This window comes from Numenius arquata, chromosome 19 (genome assembly GCF_964106895.1).
Source record: "Numenius arquata chromosome 19, bNumArq3.hap1.1, whole genome shotgun sequence".
Lineage (NCBI taxonomy): Eukaryota > Metazoa > Chordata > Aves > Charadriiformes > Scolopacidae > Numenius > Numenius arquata.
In genome coordinates, this window is record NC_133594.1 from 2,234,788 (window position 1) to 2,255,426 (window position 20,639).

Consider the following 20,639-nt stretch of genomic DNA (forward strand, 5'->3'; position numbering starts at 1 on the left):
TTTCTGGGGGCTGGGACCGAAGTCCTGGGGTAGTTTAGTTCTGTCTTAAAATGGAAAGCACTGGAAGTGTCAAGCAGTGGCCTGCAGACACCAAACTTTCAATCCTAGAAAAATTAGGGTGAATTTGGATGTTGAGGAAATTCAGCTGAAATGTGTTTTTACTTTTGGCTTTTTAGGATACTTTTCCAAATAATTAGAGCATCGTTTACCACTAAGGGAAAAAACATCCTCTTCTGCAATAGTATGAGACAAAGAGCACAAGCTGCTGTGCTGGGTGGGGGCTGATCCTTCTGGGAGCTTTTGCAAAGTACTGTCCTACCTCTTAATTTGCGAAGAGAGAAGAAACTCTATACTATAGAGGACATCATATGGTCAGTTGTGCATTGGTAAAAGATGGTAATTTTTCAAAATGTTCCCCAAAAGATTATAATTAATACAATTAAGTGTCTCAATAATTTTATTCTACTCAGTAATAGTACAAAGCACAAAACACCCTCCCCCCCCCCCCCCCCGAAACAATGCACCCAACATATGTAAGCCAACGTCTTTGTGTTGCGATCTGTACATTGTGTGCTTGTTTAAAATTATATTTAGCTTGTTCAGTTCTGGATAATTTCTTGCCTGCTGCAGAAGAGCTCTCATGTTGCCTCTGTGCTTAGAAACATGAGTGAGGATGGCTCATGGACCAAAAGCAGCTTTGGTCCAACTTCATGCAGAGAGACCGTTGGGGTGGAGTTGAACGTAAGCGAGGGCTGAATGCAACCATGGTCTTGCGCTGAAGCCCTTCTCCTGCTCCCGTGTCTCAGTTTCCCTTTTCATTTGTAACCTGCCTTCTACAGCCAGCAATGGTGAGCTGTTTTGGCGATGGTGGAGTGGCACTCTCCTTACCGCATTAATCAGGAGGCTCAAAAAGTGAAAATATCTTTTTATTTTAACGTCCTTGTAGCCCTCCTGATGGTTTAGAAACAGCCTGAAAGAGCAAGATCGATAGAATCATAGAATGGTTTATGTTGGAAGGGACCTCAAAGATCATCCAGTGCCACCCCCTGCCCTGGGCAGGGACACCTCCCACCAGACCAGGTTGTTCAAAGCCCCATCCAACCTGGCCTTGAACCCCTCCAGGGATGGGGCAGCCACAGCTTCTCTGGGCAAGTTGGGTCCTCAGAGTAAAAAATTTCTTCCTAATATTGAACCTAAATCTTCTCTCCTTCAGTTTAAAACTATCACCCCTTGTCTTATCACTACACTCCCTGATAAAAGTCCCTCTCCATGTGGCAGGTGCCTTGAGGCAAGTGTGTATTTGCAGCCACAGTGCTGTGATTTGGGGTGCTTGTGTCTATAGCTGAAAGCCTGAGGGTGTCCCTGGGACCTGGGTGGGACATGGGCATCGTCAGCAGCCAGGAGCTCCAGTTTGCTCCCAGCTCGGGGCTCCCCAGCTCCTTTCTTCTTCGCCACAGCCTTATCCGCTGGTTCTCACACGCTGAGCAGACAATTAGCTTTTACATTTTTGTGGTGGCTGGCCCCATCGCTGCAAACATTAGCTGGAAACTTCATTACAGAAAGAAAGCACAAAGTCGGATGGAAGAGGAGATAATTACCTTTCTAATATAATTATGGCTGGGCCGGTGAGCCTTTTATCTCAATCCGTGTACTTCTGGTGGTAATACAATAACAGGCAAGGATTAAAATTTACTAGGTTATCACTCGCCTATGGCAGCCAGAGCCACCTTCTCCCCACAGTGGGGAGGAGTTTGTTAGAGGAGATTTCAAGTTAAACGTTTTGGGAAGAGGATGATTTGAAAAAGGGAAGGAGCAGGAGGGAAGAAACCCTCTGAGCTGTTTAAGCAGCTTGATGGGGAGATGCACCATCCTGTGTGTCAGCTTGGGTTTGGAGATAGTCCTGTCCATGGCCAAGGTGCCATGGTCTGATGTGAATTTGGCTTTGGATCTGGGGCACAGAGATGGTCCGGTCTGATTGATGTGTGCTCTGAGGAATTTCCTCAGAGCTGTTGTGTCCCTGTCTGTCACTTTGAGTGGTCCCTTCTGTGACCGCCAGAGCTGCGGGGATGGGAATGGCAGGTACCTGCTCAGATGGGGAGAGGAGCCTGGGGAGGAGACAAACCCCCTGTGTTAGAGCAGCAAAGGAGAAGGCAGAGCACCCCGTCTCCCTCCCCATCCAGGTGACAGCACCCGCTTTATCGTTTAGGAAATAGGGTTACAGGTTTGGGTCTTGGCTGGTCTTTGTGGTGTTGTGTAAGGCACAGGCTTCACCACATCTTCATTTCCCAGCTGGTGAGACCAAGGGAATCTCTTTTCTGTGACCGGTCACAGAAGTGCTTCTCCATCACCGTCTTCCTCAGGCTTTTGAAAGACAAAACTGTATCCCTGGGACCTCCCTGGAGCGCTGTGCTCTCACCCCCACCCTGGTGCTGCCTGCTATGGGATGTGTGGCAGGGACTGGTGTCAGCTTCCCGCTTCCCACCCTCTGCCCCTTGGCTGATCCCATAGAAAAGGATGATCTACAGAAGACAGCTCCTCGGTCCTCTCCTGCCAGGAAAGCCCCGACGGTGTTTTACTCTGAGCACCAGCGGTGCTCTCGCTGGCCACCCCCTTCGCCCTGCTCTCCCTGGCAGAGCACGGGGAGGGGAAGAGTGGGTCCGGACAGCTGATCAAATTATAAAACACTGAAAAGGTCAGAGTGGTACAATCTGCTGTTATCTTTCACAGAACATAAGAGGCATTAGCATTAGAATTCTGCTGTCTCATTCGTGTAACAAGGGAGAAAATTGTAACAAGAGAGGAAAATGAAAAGGGGGGGGGGGGGGAATCTTCCTTCCCTCAATCAGGTCAGGGAAATGGAAACGGTGCAAGTTTAACTCTTGTACTCAGCTGTGACTTCCAGGGGCTTGATGAAGTGGCGTGTGCAGGTCCAGCTGCTCGTTTCTGTGTAGAGGAGTTAAAATCTTACTCCAGGGACAGTCACTAGTGTAATGAATTTGGTGGCCTCAGCTTTCTCGTTTTGAGTTCACCACCTTGGCTTTTGGCAGAGCTTGCATTCGGAATCCAGGAGGTGTTTGGGATGGGGAGGTGTTTGACATGATTTAAGCTGGAATAATACGGTGTGAGGATGAGCTGCTTGCTTGGGCAGAGGTGCTGAGAACTGGGACAGCAATGGGCATGATACGCAGGCATCAGGGCTGTTTCCAAAAGGGGTGATGGAGCTGCATGAAGCATGGTGGGACAGCGCTAACGTTCGTTAACTGGGTGACCTGCTGCCATGAAACAACTGCAATGGAAGGGGGTGACCAAACCATGTTTTACTTGGGCTTTGCAAGAGCTGCAGAAGGTGTGATCAAACTTGTATGGCTTTACCTCCATACTCAAATCACAGTGAAAAAATAATCATCGCTAGTGAGCGGATCCACCCAAGCAGACCCCTAGTCTCCTTTCTAAAGCAAGACACACAAATGGAAGATGCCGCGTTCCTCAGAGTTGTCTGCTGATTTCATCCAAGCATCTCCATTGCTGATTTTGGGAACTTCCAGGCTAAAATGCTCTTTCTTCTGAGATAAACACCAGATCCTGACTCTACTCCAGCCTGTAAATTTTGTCATCTGCAAAACCCAGATGCAAATTTTATCACTTCAGCTCCATCCAGTGCTCTTGGCAAAGCCACGCAGTGGATGTTGCTTGACATCCTCCAGCCTCCCTCTCTGCTTTTCTCCCCCTCCCACAACCTGACTTGTCCTCACTTGCTGGAAACTCTGCTGGAGATCTCTCCTACATGGCCTCAAGACCTGCCCTCCAGAAGGAGGACGCATCTTGCCAAGCTTGTTCCTGCTGAAGTGATTCTTGCTTAACCCCAGCGTTGCATTCACTACCCACCTCTTCCTTGATCCGATGGTGCAAAACCCACTTTTGAACCTCTGCTCTCCCTCAGCAACCTGTATTTGTGTTTGATTGAGCTTTCCTGCCATGTCAGACTATGGGGGAATATGATAACACAAAAAAAGGGCCAACATAAATCCATTGCTTCTCCACGAGTTGCAAGGAAAGGAAGGAGTTTCCTCGCCTGCCAAGAATGTGGTCTACTGAAGATCGCCGTGACAAGCAGTGCACTCCTGTAAATATCAAAGTGCAATCAGTCATCTGAGCCATCAGCAGCTGAAGAGGTGAGTGGGTTTCCCTGAGAAATGGAGCTGGGAACAGTGGCTGTGCATGAGCGCCGGTGTCTTGTGGGATGACCTGGTGTTCCCAGCTGCCCATGGGGCTCTGAAGGCAAAATGAAAGTGTGGGAGATGCAGCCAAGCAATTACCTCCATCTCAAATGCTCCCAACAGGCAGGAGGCATCAACTGAGTCAGGTGAGAGCAGTCTCCCTCCAGGTTTGAAGGACAGCTGCCCACAAATCTGGATTTTTTTCCCTAATGAGAAATAGTGGAGGAAAAATCCTCGTTCCAAAAGTTTTTGTTTCAAAAGGTAGAGCTTCCCCTGGGAGGTTTCAACCTGATTTTAAGTGAAAGTGCCTACTTTCAGCCAGCTTTACAATATCATTCCAGTTAAAAACAACCAAATAAAAATAAAATCTGAAGTCATATTTGAAGTCAAAACGAAACTAAAATGTTTTGTTATTTCCCACTGGAAAACTGAAATTGATGTTTCCCTGAAAACAAACATTTTTGGTGGAAAAAAGGCAGTCTTCAGCACAAAAAACCTTCTTTGCTGAGTGCTTTTTCCAAGAACTAGCAATACCTCTTGATTTCCTTGAGTTATTGCCATTAAGATGCCACCTATTTGCATTTTGCCAGGGCTGCTCTTATTGCAGGAGTTACACAATGCAGTGTTTTGCGCTTTCTTCTGCTGCTTCTCTTAATTGAAGCAGTGCTTAGAACCCTGAAAGGCGGTAGTAACGCTGTTGTGCTGGGTGCTGGAGTGCCGCAGAACCGTCGGCAGTGTCTGGCCTGAGCTATGGACCGGTCCATTGAAGCTGGGGAAAGCAGAATGGGAGCGGGAAAGAAAGCAGAGCAAGTTGCTGAAGACCCCAAAAGAAGTTGGGGCACTGATGGAAGAAGGACTTAAACTTTTTTAGGTGGTACTCACTGCTGGTGTCCCCCCAGACCCCAGTGCCATGGGTGCATTTCATCCCCAGCCCTCTGTCAGCATCCTGCTACCCCGCCTTGAGATTTGATGCAGGAATTATCACAGGAGGTTGTTCCCGCTGTGCCGTGGGAAGATGGGCTGGGTGGTGGTGAGGATGGTGGGGAAGGGGCAAAGCCCAGACCCCCCCGCCCGGAGTGCCACCTCACAGCAGCATCCCGTGCCTGGAGCTGCCATGTGTACACATCTGGAGCTGCCTCCTCCCACCGTTTCCAGGGCTACCAGAGGAAGGAATCGCTCACGGTACCAAACCGGAGGGAAGGCGATGACTAAGCAAATGTCAGAAACGCTTACTCTGGAAACCAGGCTGCACCTTCCCCAGTCGGAGCTTAACGCTGTCTAGACGATGGTCTGCTCTGTGCAAACTGACTATTAACGTAATGCCCAGAGACTGGAAAAGTAGCTCGGAGGTCCTTCCCTGCCACGGCGCTGGTGGGTGCAGCCCCAGAGCTGCCTTTCTGGGGCTTTTTTCTGCTTGGAGAGCAGCGAGTCTGGTGGTTTCATGGAGAAAGGGGTGTCATGGCCAGGAGAGGAACTGAGTGGGCAGAGACTAGAGCCGGGTACTACGAGCCCCCTGAGATTTAAACCCAGCTAAATGTGAAGCATCTCCTTCCTAAAAAATCACAGCTCAAGCAAGAGGGGTATATTATAAAGAGGGGTATATTATAAAGAGGGGTATATTATAAAGAGGGGTATATTATAAAGAGGGGTATATTATAAAGAGGGGTATATTATAAAGAGGGGTATATTATAAAGAGGGGTATATTATAAAGAGGGGTATATTATAAAGAGGGGTATATTATAAAGAGGGGTATATTATAAAGAGGGGTATATTATAAAGAGGGGTATATTATAAAGAGGAAACAGCAGCGTGGAGTGAAACGGTGACTTGTCTCACTCGATGATTAAACTCAAGTCAGATCTTAAAGCCACTCTTGCTGCTCCTTGGTGAAACTGAGTTGCCTGTTTTTGGACACCAGAAACTGCCAGCGCTGCTACGGTTTCTTTTTCTCTGCTTGTGCTTTTCTCCGTTGGCTGTAGAGGTAAGCCTGAGGTGATTTAGCTCCTAACAAAACACTTAACTCTCATGCCGAAAAGCTAGGAGGGATTTCTGGACCATTTCACAGCAATAGACTGCATCAACAAAAAGCATCTGATGCTGTTGGCCTTCATCCCAAAGCCCTCGGTGCTATATTCTCATGTGCTGCCTTGTCAGAAAGCTGCTGTGGACCCCAGGGTGCTTCTCACCTCTCCTGCAGCTGTCTGAGAAATTCCCCATGGATCTTTCTCTCCTGCCCCATAATCCAGGTTGGTTTTTATATCATGGGGAAAACTTGCTGCAGCAAATCACGGCACCAATGAACATAGAGTCTTCTCTGCTGGGTGCTGCTCTCTGCTTGTATTTTGGATGGCTGCAGCATACAGAAAAACTCGCCTGCCCTGGTCAGTGGAGTGAAATAAAGTTCCAAACCCCACGACTGATGCAAGCGCAGCCTCCTCTGGAAAACTGCAACGTCCATCTCTGCTCCGCTGGCTTGTAACTGCCCGATGGGCCCAAAGGGACTGCTCTGGAAATTTGGAAAACACAAACATTTGCTGCTGTGCTGGGACCTGGTATGTCAGGTTTCAGCCCAGAGCATATATTTTTTAATGGCCGGATTATACAGCCCCGAAATGTCGAGCTTATGATGAAAATGCTGCCAGACTTTTATCTGCAGCAATTCCAGCGTTCTTAACAGCCCAGTGGAGAGCGAAAGCCTCCGTTATCTGAACTGCCAATTAATTTAAGCACATTTCCCCTATCCTGTTATAAAGATGTCACTTCTCTGAGCTGGTGGCATTGCTCTGAGGTCCTGCAAGCTCTGCTCAGTAGGACCTGGCTGTGCTGCCCACGGGCATTGCTGCCCTAGTAGGGGTTTGTGCGCTTGTGTTGGTTTTGGGAAGGGGATTATCAGGCTGTGGTGGGTGAAAAGGGATGGACCGAGTGGGGAGCGAGTGGGGAACGGCAGCGAGGGGTGGAGGAGGAGGAGGAAAGCAGGACTGGAAAATCAACGCTCAGAGAGAGCATGGTCGCGGGCATGTTTTGTAATGGCATTGGTGGTGATCCCTGCAGTCATTAAATGTTGTCTCCTGCACATGCAGAAGCTTTGCTGTGTTCTCTGAACATCTTGATTCCAAGCCAGTGTGCACCTGGGTGCATCTAGTTAATTAGATTTCATAGGTAACAAGTTGTTGTTTCTCCGATTCTTTTTATCCAAGGACCTTGGTGTTTTTTAACTATGTGAAGTAGCTGAGCCACCACTGGTCTCTTGCAGACCCTTTCGGTCTTATCTTCCAGAGAGTAAATTCAGCCAAACATCCTCCTCTTCATGCTCATCTGCCAGCCTACTGTTGTGTGGTCCTGCACGCTGCAGCTCCGTCCCTATTTCTCCAGCTTTCCCAGGAAGGAGCTGGCTCCATTTGACTCAAATAGGGGAAGAACAAGGTTTAATAAAATAAAAAGATGATGACTTGTTGACTGTTGAATTGGTGTGGGCTCAGTTTGAGTGAGGATGATCCAGTGAGTGACTCCCCAGCAGATTTGGGTGATAGTTGGGGTTCTAGCAGCTGAGTGAAGCCAGAAGAGACTTTCTGGTTAAGCCCTAAATTTTCTGGGAAGTCTCCTCTGGGATGGTTGTCCTCAGCAGGGCTTGGGCGCAGACAAAGCACTGGTGTGGTGTAGCTGTTTTGGGAACGTATTGTGTCGTGGTTGCACCGTGCTGGGCAGAAACAGCTCTTGGAGGCTGCTGAGCTGCAAAGAGCCTTCACCCGGGGCTGCTCTGAACCTCGTCAGCTGCACAACTTCAGCTTTATCTGTACAAGGCAGGGAAAAGAGGGGTTTTATCTGTCACGTTCATGAAATGCTGTTCCCCAAGCACAAAGCATAGGAACTGATATTGCTAAATTATCCTAGAAAAACAGAAGGGGGGAAGTTACAATTTCTGTTTTCAGTATGGAAGGAATAAATTCCGACTTTCTTGTGTCCACAGCCCAACTTGCAACAGGTTTAAAGCATGGTACAGATGGCTGTGCAATTATTGCCAACATCTACTCATTATATTAGATAAGGCCCTGGGTTTATTTAGCAGAAGCAGATGGAGGGAATACACAATATTTTAGATGTCTTGGCAAACTGTGTTTTCCTTAGAACAACATAGCATGTTTGCTGTGATAGTTCTGGCCAAAAAAAAAAAATAAAATCTAAGAAAGAAGGAAAATGATAGCTTTTCGGAGCAACAATGAGGTGTGCATTAAAGAGATATTATATTGTAAGTCTTATGATATCTGATGCCTTATATTAGTCCCTGTGACAAGGGGAGAGTTTCAGATTTTATTTGAAAGTGTGTGTTTTTTGTGGCACTTAGACTAGAGCTTGAAAACATAACCCCAGCTGCCTCTGAAAGCTGAGGAATCACGAGACAAATAGAAAGCCCTAATACTGCTTTTTTTTTTTTTTTTTTTTTTTTTTAATCGTCTCATGACTTTTAACAGAACCTTGTCGATTTTGGGGCTGCCTACTTATTTCCAGAGTGTGACTGCTGGCAATGCTGCATCTCTGAGCCAGGGGCAGCTGCTGGAGGGTGGAAAATGCTCGGGCTTTGGGTCCTTTGAGGCAGTAGATCCGGACAGGGGGTGTATGAGGAACATATACATCTCTCTGCTTGTTCAGAGCATTCACTGGCAAAACATCCCTCAGAGACCAGTGACCTCGATGACAAAGGTGGGGACCAGTAACATGGGTGGGCACCAGTTCCCCGGCCAGCCTCCAAAGGGAAGAATCCCAGCTCTGTGCCCACTTGTAGAGGAACCTGAGAGCTTTCCAGCCTTTGTTCTTATCCAAACACTGGGCTATCAGAAATTTCCCATGGGAACATTTGCCAGAGATGGATGGGCTGCAATTTTCTTGTCTTGTTGAACTCAACTCCAGCATCATCCAGCTTGATTCAAGATGCTGTCTGGGAAGACACAGAGTGGCAGATGTAGGTAAGGGGATCAGCACTGCCCCTAAGAGTGTAACATGGTAGTGTGGTAGTTTCTTGGAGTCCATGGCCCTGAGAAGCAGTGAGAGCCATTCAATGTGCATCTGGGGAAAAAGAACAAATGCAGTTTCTGCCTCTGGAGTCTGGTGTTGGCTCTCATCCAGGGCTTAAGTAGTTAGCCAAGAACTGAATGCTCAATGCATCATCTGCTTGTGACGGTCTTAAACTGGAAGTCAAAACCCAGGTCATTAACTGGGCCCAGGCATGCAGATTGAAGGAGCCTGCAGTTCCCTGGCAGAAGACCTTCCCAGCTGATCGAGCAGATGGAGGACTGAAGGTCTACACCTGCAGAGGGGGACTGTGGCTGTTCCCTCTGGTCACTGCAAGGTAGCACCAAAGGAGTGGTGGGTGCTTGTACACCCACTAACCATGTTTGGTGCCTCTGGTTATAGCACCTGGATGGTCTTCCTCCACAGTATGGAAGAGGCAGCATGACCTGAGTGTCAGTCCTTGGATGTAGCATGACTTCCCGTGTGCTTGTGTTGGGAGGATGAGCACAATGGGAGTGCAGGCAGGAGGAGAGGAGCAGTGACATGGTGATGGCAGCAGAGACCTGTTGTTTGTCAGTATTTTGCTATATTGTGGGGGGGAAAAGAATCATAGAATGGTTAGAGTTGGAAGGAACCTTGAAGGTCATCAAGTTTCAACCCCCCTGCTTGTAAGCAGGGACACCTCCCACCAGACCAGGTTGCTCCAAGCCCCATCCAACCTGGCCTTGAACCCCTCCAGGGATGGGGCAGCCACAGCTTCTCTGGGCAACCTGGGCCAGGGTCTCACCATCCTCACAGGAAAGAATTTCTTTCTAATATCTAATCTAAATCTCCCCTCTTTCAGTTTAAAACCCTTCCCCCTCCTCCTATGGCTCCCCTCCCTGATCCAGAGTCCCTCCCCAGCTTTCCTGGAGCCCCTTTAGGGACTGGAAGGCCACTATAAGGTCCCCTCTGAGTCTTTTCTTCTCCAGGCTGAAGAACAGGAATGCTTGAAATTCTGGTAAAGCTCTCTAGCTAGGATGGCTTGGTTCAGTTCATGTGATGTTTTGGGGTCTCTAATTGTACATCCAGGCGTGGATGATGCTGGTGATCCGTTCTTGCCAGTTCTCATCCCTCTGGCTGTGCCAGTGAGGCTGAGCTGGCTGAGTGCTGGAGAGTGGACACAGAAATTGTGCAAATGCGGCAGCATGAATTAACTAACTCTCCACTCTCTACCTTCCCAGTTACTATATGAATGTTCTTGGCTATCGTTTTGCATGGTGTGTATATCTTTGCTCATTGTCTGCCCATCTCTAGACTGTTCCAGCACTCAGTGACGCGGTGGCAAGGGGGAATGGATGGACCCGGAGACAGGCCATCCCTGCAAGCACTCCCTCTAGAAGCCAGAGCGTGGTTCAGCTGATGGCTCAGTGGAAAAAAGAAATCTGCAGTGCAGAAAGGCCCAGAAGACAGTAACCTAACAAGAGGTCTACTTTCTGTGTGCCCAGCACTGACAGAATTTTTTCCTTCTCATCGGCGGTTGCTCCCCGTCCCTCTCCTGCCAGCTCCAGCAGCACCAGTTCAGCATCCCAGGAGGGAAGGCTGAGCTCTGTTTTGAACCTCTCTGTTTTGCTTTTGAAACACTAGTGCAATTTGATAGCGAACATTTTTCTGCTCACCTCATGAACAACTACTTCTGGGGAGAGGCCAAATGCAGAGAGGGTGATGTGCTTCTGGTTCCAAATAACACAGGTTCCATCACCGCTCCCAGGGCAGCCTGGCAAGGAGGCTCTCCTTTGGTGGGTACTATAAAGAAGAAGGGTTGAGATGTGCATTTAGTGGCTCAGACCTCTTGCCCCCTGCGGTGTCTGTGCTGCCCTGCTAGCCCACCTGGCAGAAAAAATAAATCCCCCATCCACCTACCAGCTGTCCTGTGCCCTCTGCCCAATTTCCAACTGCCAGCGAGTAGAGAGCAGAGCCACGCTCCTCCTGACTTTCTGGCAGAGCCATAAAAAGTAGTGTCTAGTTTGGGTGGCATTTTTTGTACGTGTGGGATTTGGGGGGGTTGCATTTTTCAGGAGAATGGCAGCTTTAAATCAAGCAAAAAATATTTGCAGGCTTGACGTGAATTGCTTTTGCTAAAAAGGAAAACACATTAAAAGTCAGAATACTTCATTTTAGAATTTGACAAATGAAGCAAACAATCCCAAATGATGTTTCGTTGCGCACCCATTTTTTTCTCCGCCTTGTGAAGTAAAAATACTTGGAACATTTTGTTGACCCTGAAATTCCTCTCTCCTCTTAAAGAATCTTGTTCGCCACTGAGCTAAACCCCTCTGTAGCTTGCCCATACACAGGAGACCGTGGGGTGGGATGTATGGCACCAGATGTTTCCAGGAAAGTGCTCTGGGCTCCCAGCTCCTGCCTGGAATACTATTCTAGGATGCCCATTTCCAAGGACAGAGAGCAGCCGCGTCTCCTTTGTGATGTTAATGTAGTGAGACTCAAGGTATGACATACTTTCCAGCCACAATGAAGTTCAGGATGGTTTTAACTCCCCTGTGCTCGGTTTTCCCAGCTTGAGCTCGCTAAAATGTTTTGGACGGGTGCATTTTCCTGCCAGCTGCCGCTGCTTATGGCGAACGAGCCTCCTTTTCCCCTCTGTGGCGTTGTCTGTTCGCGTCTCTCCTGCTTAGAAGCAACAAGGACTTAATTGAGCCTCATAATCAGAGCACCTCCCTTCATCCTGAGCAGAAGCCAAGCCCTCAGCACCCTGCAAAACCTCATTTGTTCTGTTTTAGCGTCGCACACGGCTCGGTTGCCGTGTGTCTCGCTGTAGCGGAGGAGCGTCTGTCTACAGATGCTCCCCTTCCTATGTTCTCCCCGGAGCCTGGCTCGGGAATTACAGTCAGAAAAGTAGGTTGCAGGTGGTTTGGGGGGAGGATCCTGTTCTCATTTTGCTGTGTCTCCTCCCAGGACTCTGGGGCGTTTCTGCCGTGCAAAGAGGAAGGAGAGAGTTTGTGTTCGTGCCTCTGCATGCTGAAGGCTGGTGGAAAATTCAGTGCTGGCTACAAAAGGCTCAGAAATGCACCCATTTGGTGTGAGGCCAAGGAATGAATTTGGTCTCTGTGCCTCTGAAGCAGAGCAATCCCATACCATTGAATATTCTTATTTCCTCGGTGTATTTTGCTCTCTGTTTCCTTTATGTTATAGCTAAAGAGAGGTTTATTCTTCACCACGGCAAGGCTGTTTGGATGGGTACAGTCAATTTTGGAACAAACATGTTTGTCCAAGGATCAGCCTGAGTTGCTCCGAGTTAAGGAAAGAAAGGGTTGGGACCTGGTCCATTGTGTGTAGACGTGCTTCGATGGGAAGGAGTAGGCTTTGACGCAATATGCGGGTATCTACTTGGGTGCTTAGACTTGGTGTTGGTCATCCAAAGGAGAGGCAGAGAGCTGGCGAGCCGAGCCCTTTCGTGTGGGACGAACTGGACAGCTGGTGGGGAAGTCACCAAGGTGGGGTGATGGAGCCAACAGATGAACCTGGGAATGCCATAAATTAAACGGTGCAATTAGCATGCCAGATCTACTTATCAGCTCAGCCCTGGTGTCGACTGTGTGTCTTTGGTAGTCAAGATAAAGCTCACACACCATGAAATCAAACTGAGTGAAACGGGGCATCTTTCCAACTGCTCCCTTGCATGTAAACGTGTGCGGTGGCTGGGACAGCAAGGGAGCAGCGGGACCGACAGCCATGTCCCTGCAGTCCAAGTGACAGCCAGGCTCACCTGCCCACATCTGAGGGGTTGGCTCATGGGCACCCCTCGGCTGGTCGCTTTTGCTGACCTGCCCGCAAGTCCTGGACAAGGGAATCGGCCAGACCATGTCACCAGTGTATGACTGAGCAATGTCTTCGGTGTGTGCTCTGGAGTTAAGAAGGTGAAAAACGCTCATCTTGATTTGCACTGCAGCTGAGGTGCTTCTCAGCAGACCAGCACCCACTACTAACATCACTGTATCCTTTTGTGGCTTTTAGCGTGTGCAACTGGTGTGGTTTCTCCTTGTGAATATTGTCTATTGGCTTCATCCACTGCCAGGACTTTACCTGTTCCTGATTGGAACATGGGAGGAAATGGGAGCAAGTGATGCCCTGTTGCCACAGATTACCAGAGACTGTTGCGCCTCCTTCTCCCTGGTGCCGTCTGTTTGCTGTTGATGCTCTGGTGGTCAGTCCCATGGGGACCTAATATTTCTTGTTGCAATATCTCCAATAATACTGTATTTCTTGTTCCCCCTCCCTAATCCATCATAACTTGCTGCTTGAGGGTCTCCACCAGAGCTCATCTTGGACCTTGCCCACCCAGGAGTTTAGGGTACAGCCCTCCACCTGGGCAGCATCTCTGTCTGGACGACCACTTCCACTCATCCCAGGCTCTCCTGGCGAGGTTGATGGTTCCTGGCTATTGTGCAGGGCAGACACTGGAGAAGTTGATGTTTCCAACTAAAGACCATTAATACAGAGGCCGTGAGGTGCTTGACAAGTCCGGTGCCTGTCCTGTGCTGGTTGGTGTGCTGCTGGTATTCCCGATCCTGGAAGGTCTTGCCGGCTCCAGCCAGAAGCAGGCTGTGTGCTGCTTTGGGGTTAAAATGCTTCAGTCGTTCAGGAAAGCAGCAGGCAGAGCAGCCTCCCATGGCAAATCATTTCAGAGGAAAAATAAGAAATGGAAAATACATATTTTGGTAAATTTTTAATGTTCTGCATACGCTTTTGAAGGGAAAACACCAGCTAAAAAGCCCAGCTAGCTAAGATTAATTTTATGCGCCTTTTTTTGGAGGGAAATGAATCTTTTCTGTAGAATCTCTCAGTTCAAAATAACTATTTATTTCCACCTAATTTTACTGTAAAATTCCCAAGTGTTCCCACACTGTGGGACTGGGAGGACCTTGCAGGTTCTCCTCTTGGGTCCCCAGCTACTACAAGCACTGCGACAGGGATCCTCATGGTGGTGACAAGTTCTGTGGGGATTAGGGACTTTCTCCACCCCCTTGGGAAGAGGAGGAAGAGTTGGGAAGGAGTGGGTGGGCGAGGGTCACAGCTAGCACAGAGGCGATGGACAGTCCATGGACCACCCCCATGGATGGGGGGAAGCATCTTTAAACTAGTCGGCCAATATTTATAAAGAAAAAATATTTTATTTCTTTCCCCCAACTGGTTTTAATTTCCTGGGGGTCACTGGGGCTTGTTAAACATTGGCAGCCTGTACCCAAAATCAGGTTCTAGGAATGGGGGTGATTTACTGGAGTTCTCTGTGCTCCTGTCAGAGATTTTGGGGACAATGCTGCCACGGTGTCTGCGTTAGGTGAGGTTGAATCTGTGGGTAAGAAGCAGTGGTTGCTGTTTCTTTTCCTAAGACAGCTGCTGAATTGCTGGCCAGCTTTATCTTTTCCTGAGGGAAGCTGTCTGGTGGATATTTAGCCTCTCCTAATCCCGTTGAAGCGATTGATGCGGTCCTTGGGATAAAGCCTCTGGAAAAATAGCTGCTTCCACTTACTTTCTAGGACTGGAGTTTATAATAAATAGAAAGGTTGCATTAAAAGTGCCTACGATTTATGCGATTCCTCCTCTAGCAGAACCTGCCCTGGCACCAGCGTTGTCCAGTAGCGAGATCCCCTTGGAAGTGTCAATGGTTCTGGGTTATTAATCTTGCTGTTTTTGCTGTCGCTGTGTGTTATCTGCCCGCGAGCAGACGCGCTGAAGCTGCTGGATTTGCAACTGGTCCCAGTTCTCTCCCACACGTCCAGTGCTGCCTCTGGTGTGATTTATAGACAGGGATGGCAGGAGACTGGGAAGAAAACGCTCCCCATCACCTGCAGGTGTGTGTGCTGAAGAATAAGCCTCGCTGGCTGCCCTTTGCTGGGGCTGGACCCATGGTCTGGTTGCTCCTATAAGCACAGACACATATAGGAACCCTCATATCTGTGATTGTCTATTCTTGGCTTTCACTTGGGATGTCTCCTGCCTTGGGGGAGATGCAAAGCGGCTCTGTCACCTGCTCCCCGAGAGATCATCAGGAAAAGCTGAAATAAATCCACTAAAATGCCATTAAGGTAGGAGGGGATATCCCTGAGGAGCAGGGTTAGCTTTTTCCCACTCCAATCTGCAGGATTTAGAGCTCTGGGGCCAAGCTTGGAGGAGTTTTAAGGCGTTTTCTTTGGTCAGGGCTTCAGAAAGGAGGTTTGTTATCGGGTAGCTGTGAAAAGTGCAGCGTTGTAGGACACCGCGTGCCTTGTTGAACCGGGACACAGAAATCCCAAGCTCCGAGGTACTTTAAGAAATGGATTGCTAATTATTTATGTTAACATAACATCCCGGAAAGGAGCTTTTCCCTTCATTCTTTGCTGTCTTTTATACCCAAAGGAATAAGCTGCTTTTATAATTTATCCCAGGCTTTGCTAGAACAGAAGTTACCAAGTGTTTATCACAGGTCTGGCCTCTGTCTCTGGGAGTGGGTGTCAGTCAGAGCTTGTTGGTGGGGGTGCTGGTACCGAAAGCAGCATTTACCTGATTTATGGTAAAGCGAGGAAGGTGTGTGACAGTCCCGGGCACTGGGGGGCTCAGGATGGGTGCCCAGACCCACAGGAGCAGGGGGGGTTTGATGCTCAGCTGTGAGAGGAACTCCTCACAGAGGAACTTATTTTCTTCCTCTTAAACACTTGAAGGACTATCAAAGACAGCATCCTAAGCCTGTTAAATCCCGGTGTTTCTGTATGATCCGTTAAGATACAAAAAGGGCTGCGGATGAAGCCGTCTATTCTTCTTTGTGAGATGATCTCTTAAAATCTTCTTTTTTTGCTATCTTTTTACCTTTCACAGCTGATTTCCTCTTCCGGCACCGGCTCACCCGGCACCTCTGCTCTGCACTGTTCGCGTCGGCAGGGTTGTCAGGATGGGCTTGTCAGGCAGCTCCTTTCATCTCTCTATTTCTTATTTTTAATGATAATTTCCGACTTGTTCTGACCTAACTCACCGTAGCTTCTGCGAGCTTTCAGCTGGAGTGGGGGGGAAAAAAAGTAAAGCAGAAAGATGGCACGGAAGCAAATGCCCCGACTTTAATTAATTAACACCCCTCCCTGAGGCATTTCCCCCCACATATCTGTGAGTTTAGGGGAATGAACTGCTGAGCAGCTGTGAGCTTTGGTTTTGTAGGGAGAAAAGGCACCATCCCTGCCCTGGCACAGCTCTTTGCGGGGCTCCAGCTGCCTCTTCCCTCACAGTTTCTGGGCACCAGCTTTCTACCAGTGGGTGCTGGTAGGAGCATTGAGACCCCATCTCCCAGAGCTCCTAGGACAGACACTGGCCCCATATCACTTCTAAAAGCCCCAGGACCCTTTTCCCCCTGGTGCCACCATTTGGACAGCCTGCCTGAGGCCGGAGCCATAGTTGGAGCACAGCTGAAGCATCCAGCGCTCCCTGCTTTGACTAATGCAGGAAACATGTTGGATGCCCACTTGGGTTTTCTCACCATCTGCCTCATTTACCTTCAAGGCTCAAATATGGATTTTTTAGACCTAAAGCTATCACCTCATCCCTCTTGGTCTTCTGTTTCTTCTACCAAAAGTGGCTTTTTTTTGGATGCAGCTGTGATTTTTTTCTCTCTAGGCAGAATCTGGCCGGGGTTGTATGGGTTTTCAGGGGGAGCTGATCCACGGGCAGGTGCAGCAGCGGCAGCTCAGCCATACGCGCATGGATGGTTTGCGTGGATAGACTGGGATTTGATACAATCCACACCAGCCATGGGAGACGGTGGGTTGTAGGGTGCCCTGTGTAGGTCAGCGAGGGGATAACAGCACTGGGGACGTGGGAATTAATAAATTATTAGGGGTTTTGACTGGGGGGATGGGTGTTGGCATAGTGTGAGCAGACTGTTTTCAGCAGCAAGCCTATTCGAAGACGGGACTGGGGCAGAGACCTCCAGCCACTGGAACATTTACTGGCACCGTGAGACTAATTGATGGTTTCCCCCATTTGGTCCCATTTTCTCGTTGAATTTAGAAACAAAATGATGAGTGTATCAAGTACCGCTCCTCTCAGCGTGTACCACGAACCAGGGCTCTGCCTGATGACAGCACAAATCCGTCTTAGCTCACTGGAGACTAATTGTGTCGTTAGTAGCAACATCCAAGGTGGATGTTTAAGATTATCTTCTGACTTGAAGTGTGTGCTGTTCCCAGACTGCAGAGTTTTATAAGTGAGCAATTAAGTTGTGATGATGGAGGGAAGGGAGAAGAGGAATGAAATCATTGGCATAGGTGCAGAAGATTAAATTAGAAGTCTCTGCGTGTGATGGGTTCTTGGTTTAAATTGTCTCCTGTTGCTTATGCTCAAACTGCATCGATAGGGCTGATGTAATGTGAATTTTCTGGTCGTGAAAATGCGGGAACAGGTGTCCTATAGAATAGATGCTCTGCTCCTCAGGTCCTGGCTTGCTGCTGCCCCTCTTGCCATCCAACATCTCAGCATGCTTTTTTCCTGATCTCCAGCACCTCCTGCTGATGGAGTCTGGCCCTTTCCGCACAGCAATGCTGATCCCGCTCTGCCCTGGCCCACGCTTGGCAGCTCTGCTAAGTCAGTCAGTAAGTCAAGGACAAGGTTTTTTAGCCGAGCGTGGCTGTGCTGTGAGTGCTCCCTACACAGCCATGTCCTCGGCTGCTGAGTTTGCCAGACATCCTGCATAATGCATATTACACAGTAAAACTCTACATCTCGGTTTGAAAAACTCTGCTTTTTTTTTTTTTTTATTATTATTTTTTATTTTTTATGGTAGCTGGCCACTTTACTGAACGCTCAGCAGCCTGTTATCAGACGCTGAGAAAAAGGGCTCCTGGGCAGGCGCAGATAAATCACGGCACCTCTCGGAGCATCTCTGTGCTCTGGCATGGGACGCGTGCCGTGTCTGGGTGCTTGATCCCCAGGGGACTGCCTGGGATTCACCGCCCGTCGGGCAGCCTCCTTCCAGCTCTGTCACCTCTGGAATTCTGCTTTTCAGCCAGGTTTGCAGGTCTGGAATCCCGGTTTTCAGCCAGTCCCTCTTGCTGCTGCAGCTCTTGGGGAAGAGTTGGCCCAGTGTGAGGTTGTGGTGGAGGTTGGGTCCCCATGGGCAGCGCTTTCAGTGGTTGGGGTTAACAGAGTGGTGGCATCTTGTACATTTGGTACCAGGTGGCTGGGGACTTGCAGACCCCACTGATGGGCTGGTCGCCCACCTCGGTAGAACAGCCTGGGGACAAACCTGGCAAAAAACTAACAGCAATTGCTTCTAATCACTTTAAATGGTGCAGCCGATGGGGAGCTGATGAGAGGGTTTTTGCTCTGAATGAACTGCGTGGTTGGCTTGTGTTAAGGGGAGCCCTGTCTCAAATCAAGAATATTTTTGTTGAAGCACCATAGGAAGCGCTGCAGTAATTAATGAACACAGTTTTGCCGTGCTCTCTGGGGGGGGGGTGTGCCTTGCAGGGCCTTCTCTTCAGGAGATCGCATCACTGGGGCTTGTGGACACTGTGACAATATTTCTTCCCTTGCTGTGCCCTAAAACAGTGAAACCATTTCAATGGCTGTGAAGAGCACTTAAATTTTTAAGAATCATTTCGGTTCGGGGCTGTATTTTTTTATCAGAGTTACTGCAGCATATCAGAGGGAATACTTGCACCCCACTCTCTGGATATTCTCCTCAAATAAGATACTCTGAACAAAAATTAATTTTGGGCACACAAACTGTCTGACTGGAAACTGCTTCAGATATTAGGAAACACCAGACGTAGGTACTTGAGGGATTTCTGAATTTATTGTAGGGAAAAGCTCTGGCAGGTAATTTCTAGCATAACTCTTCTCCTTCTGAAAAATGGTGTATGTTTTCCTGGAAGCACAGGGTGCTGCTCTTTAACGGGCAGAGCCAGCGCTGCTCGCTCGGTGTAAATACCCTCAAGAGCGGGCAGATATTGCAGATTTCCTTATGGTCCGAGCAAAGCTCAGCAGCTTGGGAGGGTTGTGTGAACTGATGGTTTTCAGTGAAGGCAACTTGCAATGTTGATGACAGGTCTAAAGTGCAAAGCAGCTTGAGTATTTGCTGGTTTTACACAACACTTATCCATGCTTTGGAAAGAAGAATTTGTATTTAATCTCATTTTTTTTTCCTCTCTCCTCTCTCCCTTTTACAATTAGGATTCTGGCAACTGCTGGGACTGATTTTGACCTGCGGACCCTACGAGCCGTCCGAGTGTTACGACCCCTGAAGCTTGTGTCGGGAATCCCAAGTGAGTGTCGGGATAATGTCATTTTCACAACCAAAGGTGGTCTGTAGTTTTCGGGGTGTTATGTGCTGCCCTGAGCAGTATTTTTTCCCCTGCTTCTTCGCAGTCTGTGCCTCCTGCCCTTGTTAGGTTCTGATTTTGTCATCCCGTTTTGTGTACGGTGCTCTGATTTCAGCACTGCGCTCCCAAATTTGCAGGTGAGCATCAGGGAGTTGGCCAAGGACTCCTTTGCCTTTGGGGTTCAATTAATTCTCTGGGGTGTGAAAACCTGAAAACCAAATTTTGCAGCTTTCAGGCTCCCAGCCCTGAGCTTGGATCTTCTGTTACTTTTTACCAGCTGAGCATCATGCACTGGAGATTTTACCTCTTTAATAATGGGGGCGAGGGGAGAAGTAAGTCTTCCCTACTCAATGGGAAACTTGATATATTTTACATGCGAGCGTGAAGGGTCTGAATGCTCTGGTGAGGAGCTACATCATGCCTTGCTGATGCCCTCAAACCATCAAAGTCCCCACACCGTTGCTTACTGCCTTTTTATTTGTCGCTGTTCACCAGCTCCTCTGCCTGCTGGCGGGGGATCGCTGTCAGGAGTGTATTTCATTGCTGAATGTGGAACAGAGAGATTTTTTTCCCTCCAGCAAGAGCCGGTGAAAGGGAACCACTGCTCAGTGGGATGCTCTGTTCTTCTCTGCATTAACCCCTCAGCAGCCAGGCAGCCCCCTCTCCTCCTGTTGGGCAGCAGGTTGGGGCATCAGCTCTGCCACCTCCCTGGCTGCTTCAGGACTGAAACATTGGTGCTGCAGAAATGCAGCAAGGGTTTATGCTTTGCAATAACAGCACAAACGTTTCCTGAAATCAGCATCTTTTTGTGGGCAGGGCTTGAATCTGAATTCTGACACAGGAGAGGTCCTTGGCTCGGCTTGAGAAAGGTGTCATTTATTAACTAAGATCTCTAATGAGATGCTGGTGGTTGATTTTTCATGGACTTCTTGCCTGTGCAAGGCAATATAATGTTGCGGTAGTGACAGTCTAAGGGTGTCAGAGAAGAAGGGTGGCCCCTCAGGGATGTCCCTGTCCTGGTGTGGTTCGCAGGTTCTCCCTGAGGAGGATATGGCTTTGTTTGATGTACCC

At 48.7% G+C, this 20,639-nt stretch overlaps 1 protein-coding gene across 1 annotated transcript in view; it reads left to right on the top strand.

Moving 5' to 3' along the window:
- The window catches only part of CACNA1B (calcium voltage-gated channel subunit alpha1 B), a 312,340-nt gene that overhangs the window by 92,888 nt on the left and 198,813 nt on the right, over window positions 1–20,639 (top strand). The window contains exon 4 of the mRNA XM_074160972.1: window positions 19,420–19,511. Within this exon, the coding sequence (XP_074017073.1) occupies window positions 19,420–19,511 (92 nt within the window). The remainder of the gene's footprint in view (window positions 1–19,419; window positions 19,512–20,639) is intronic.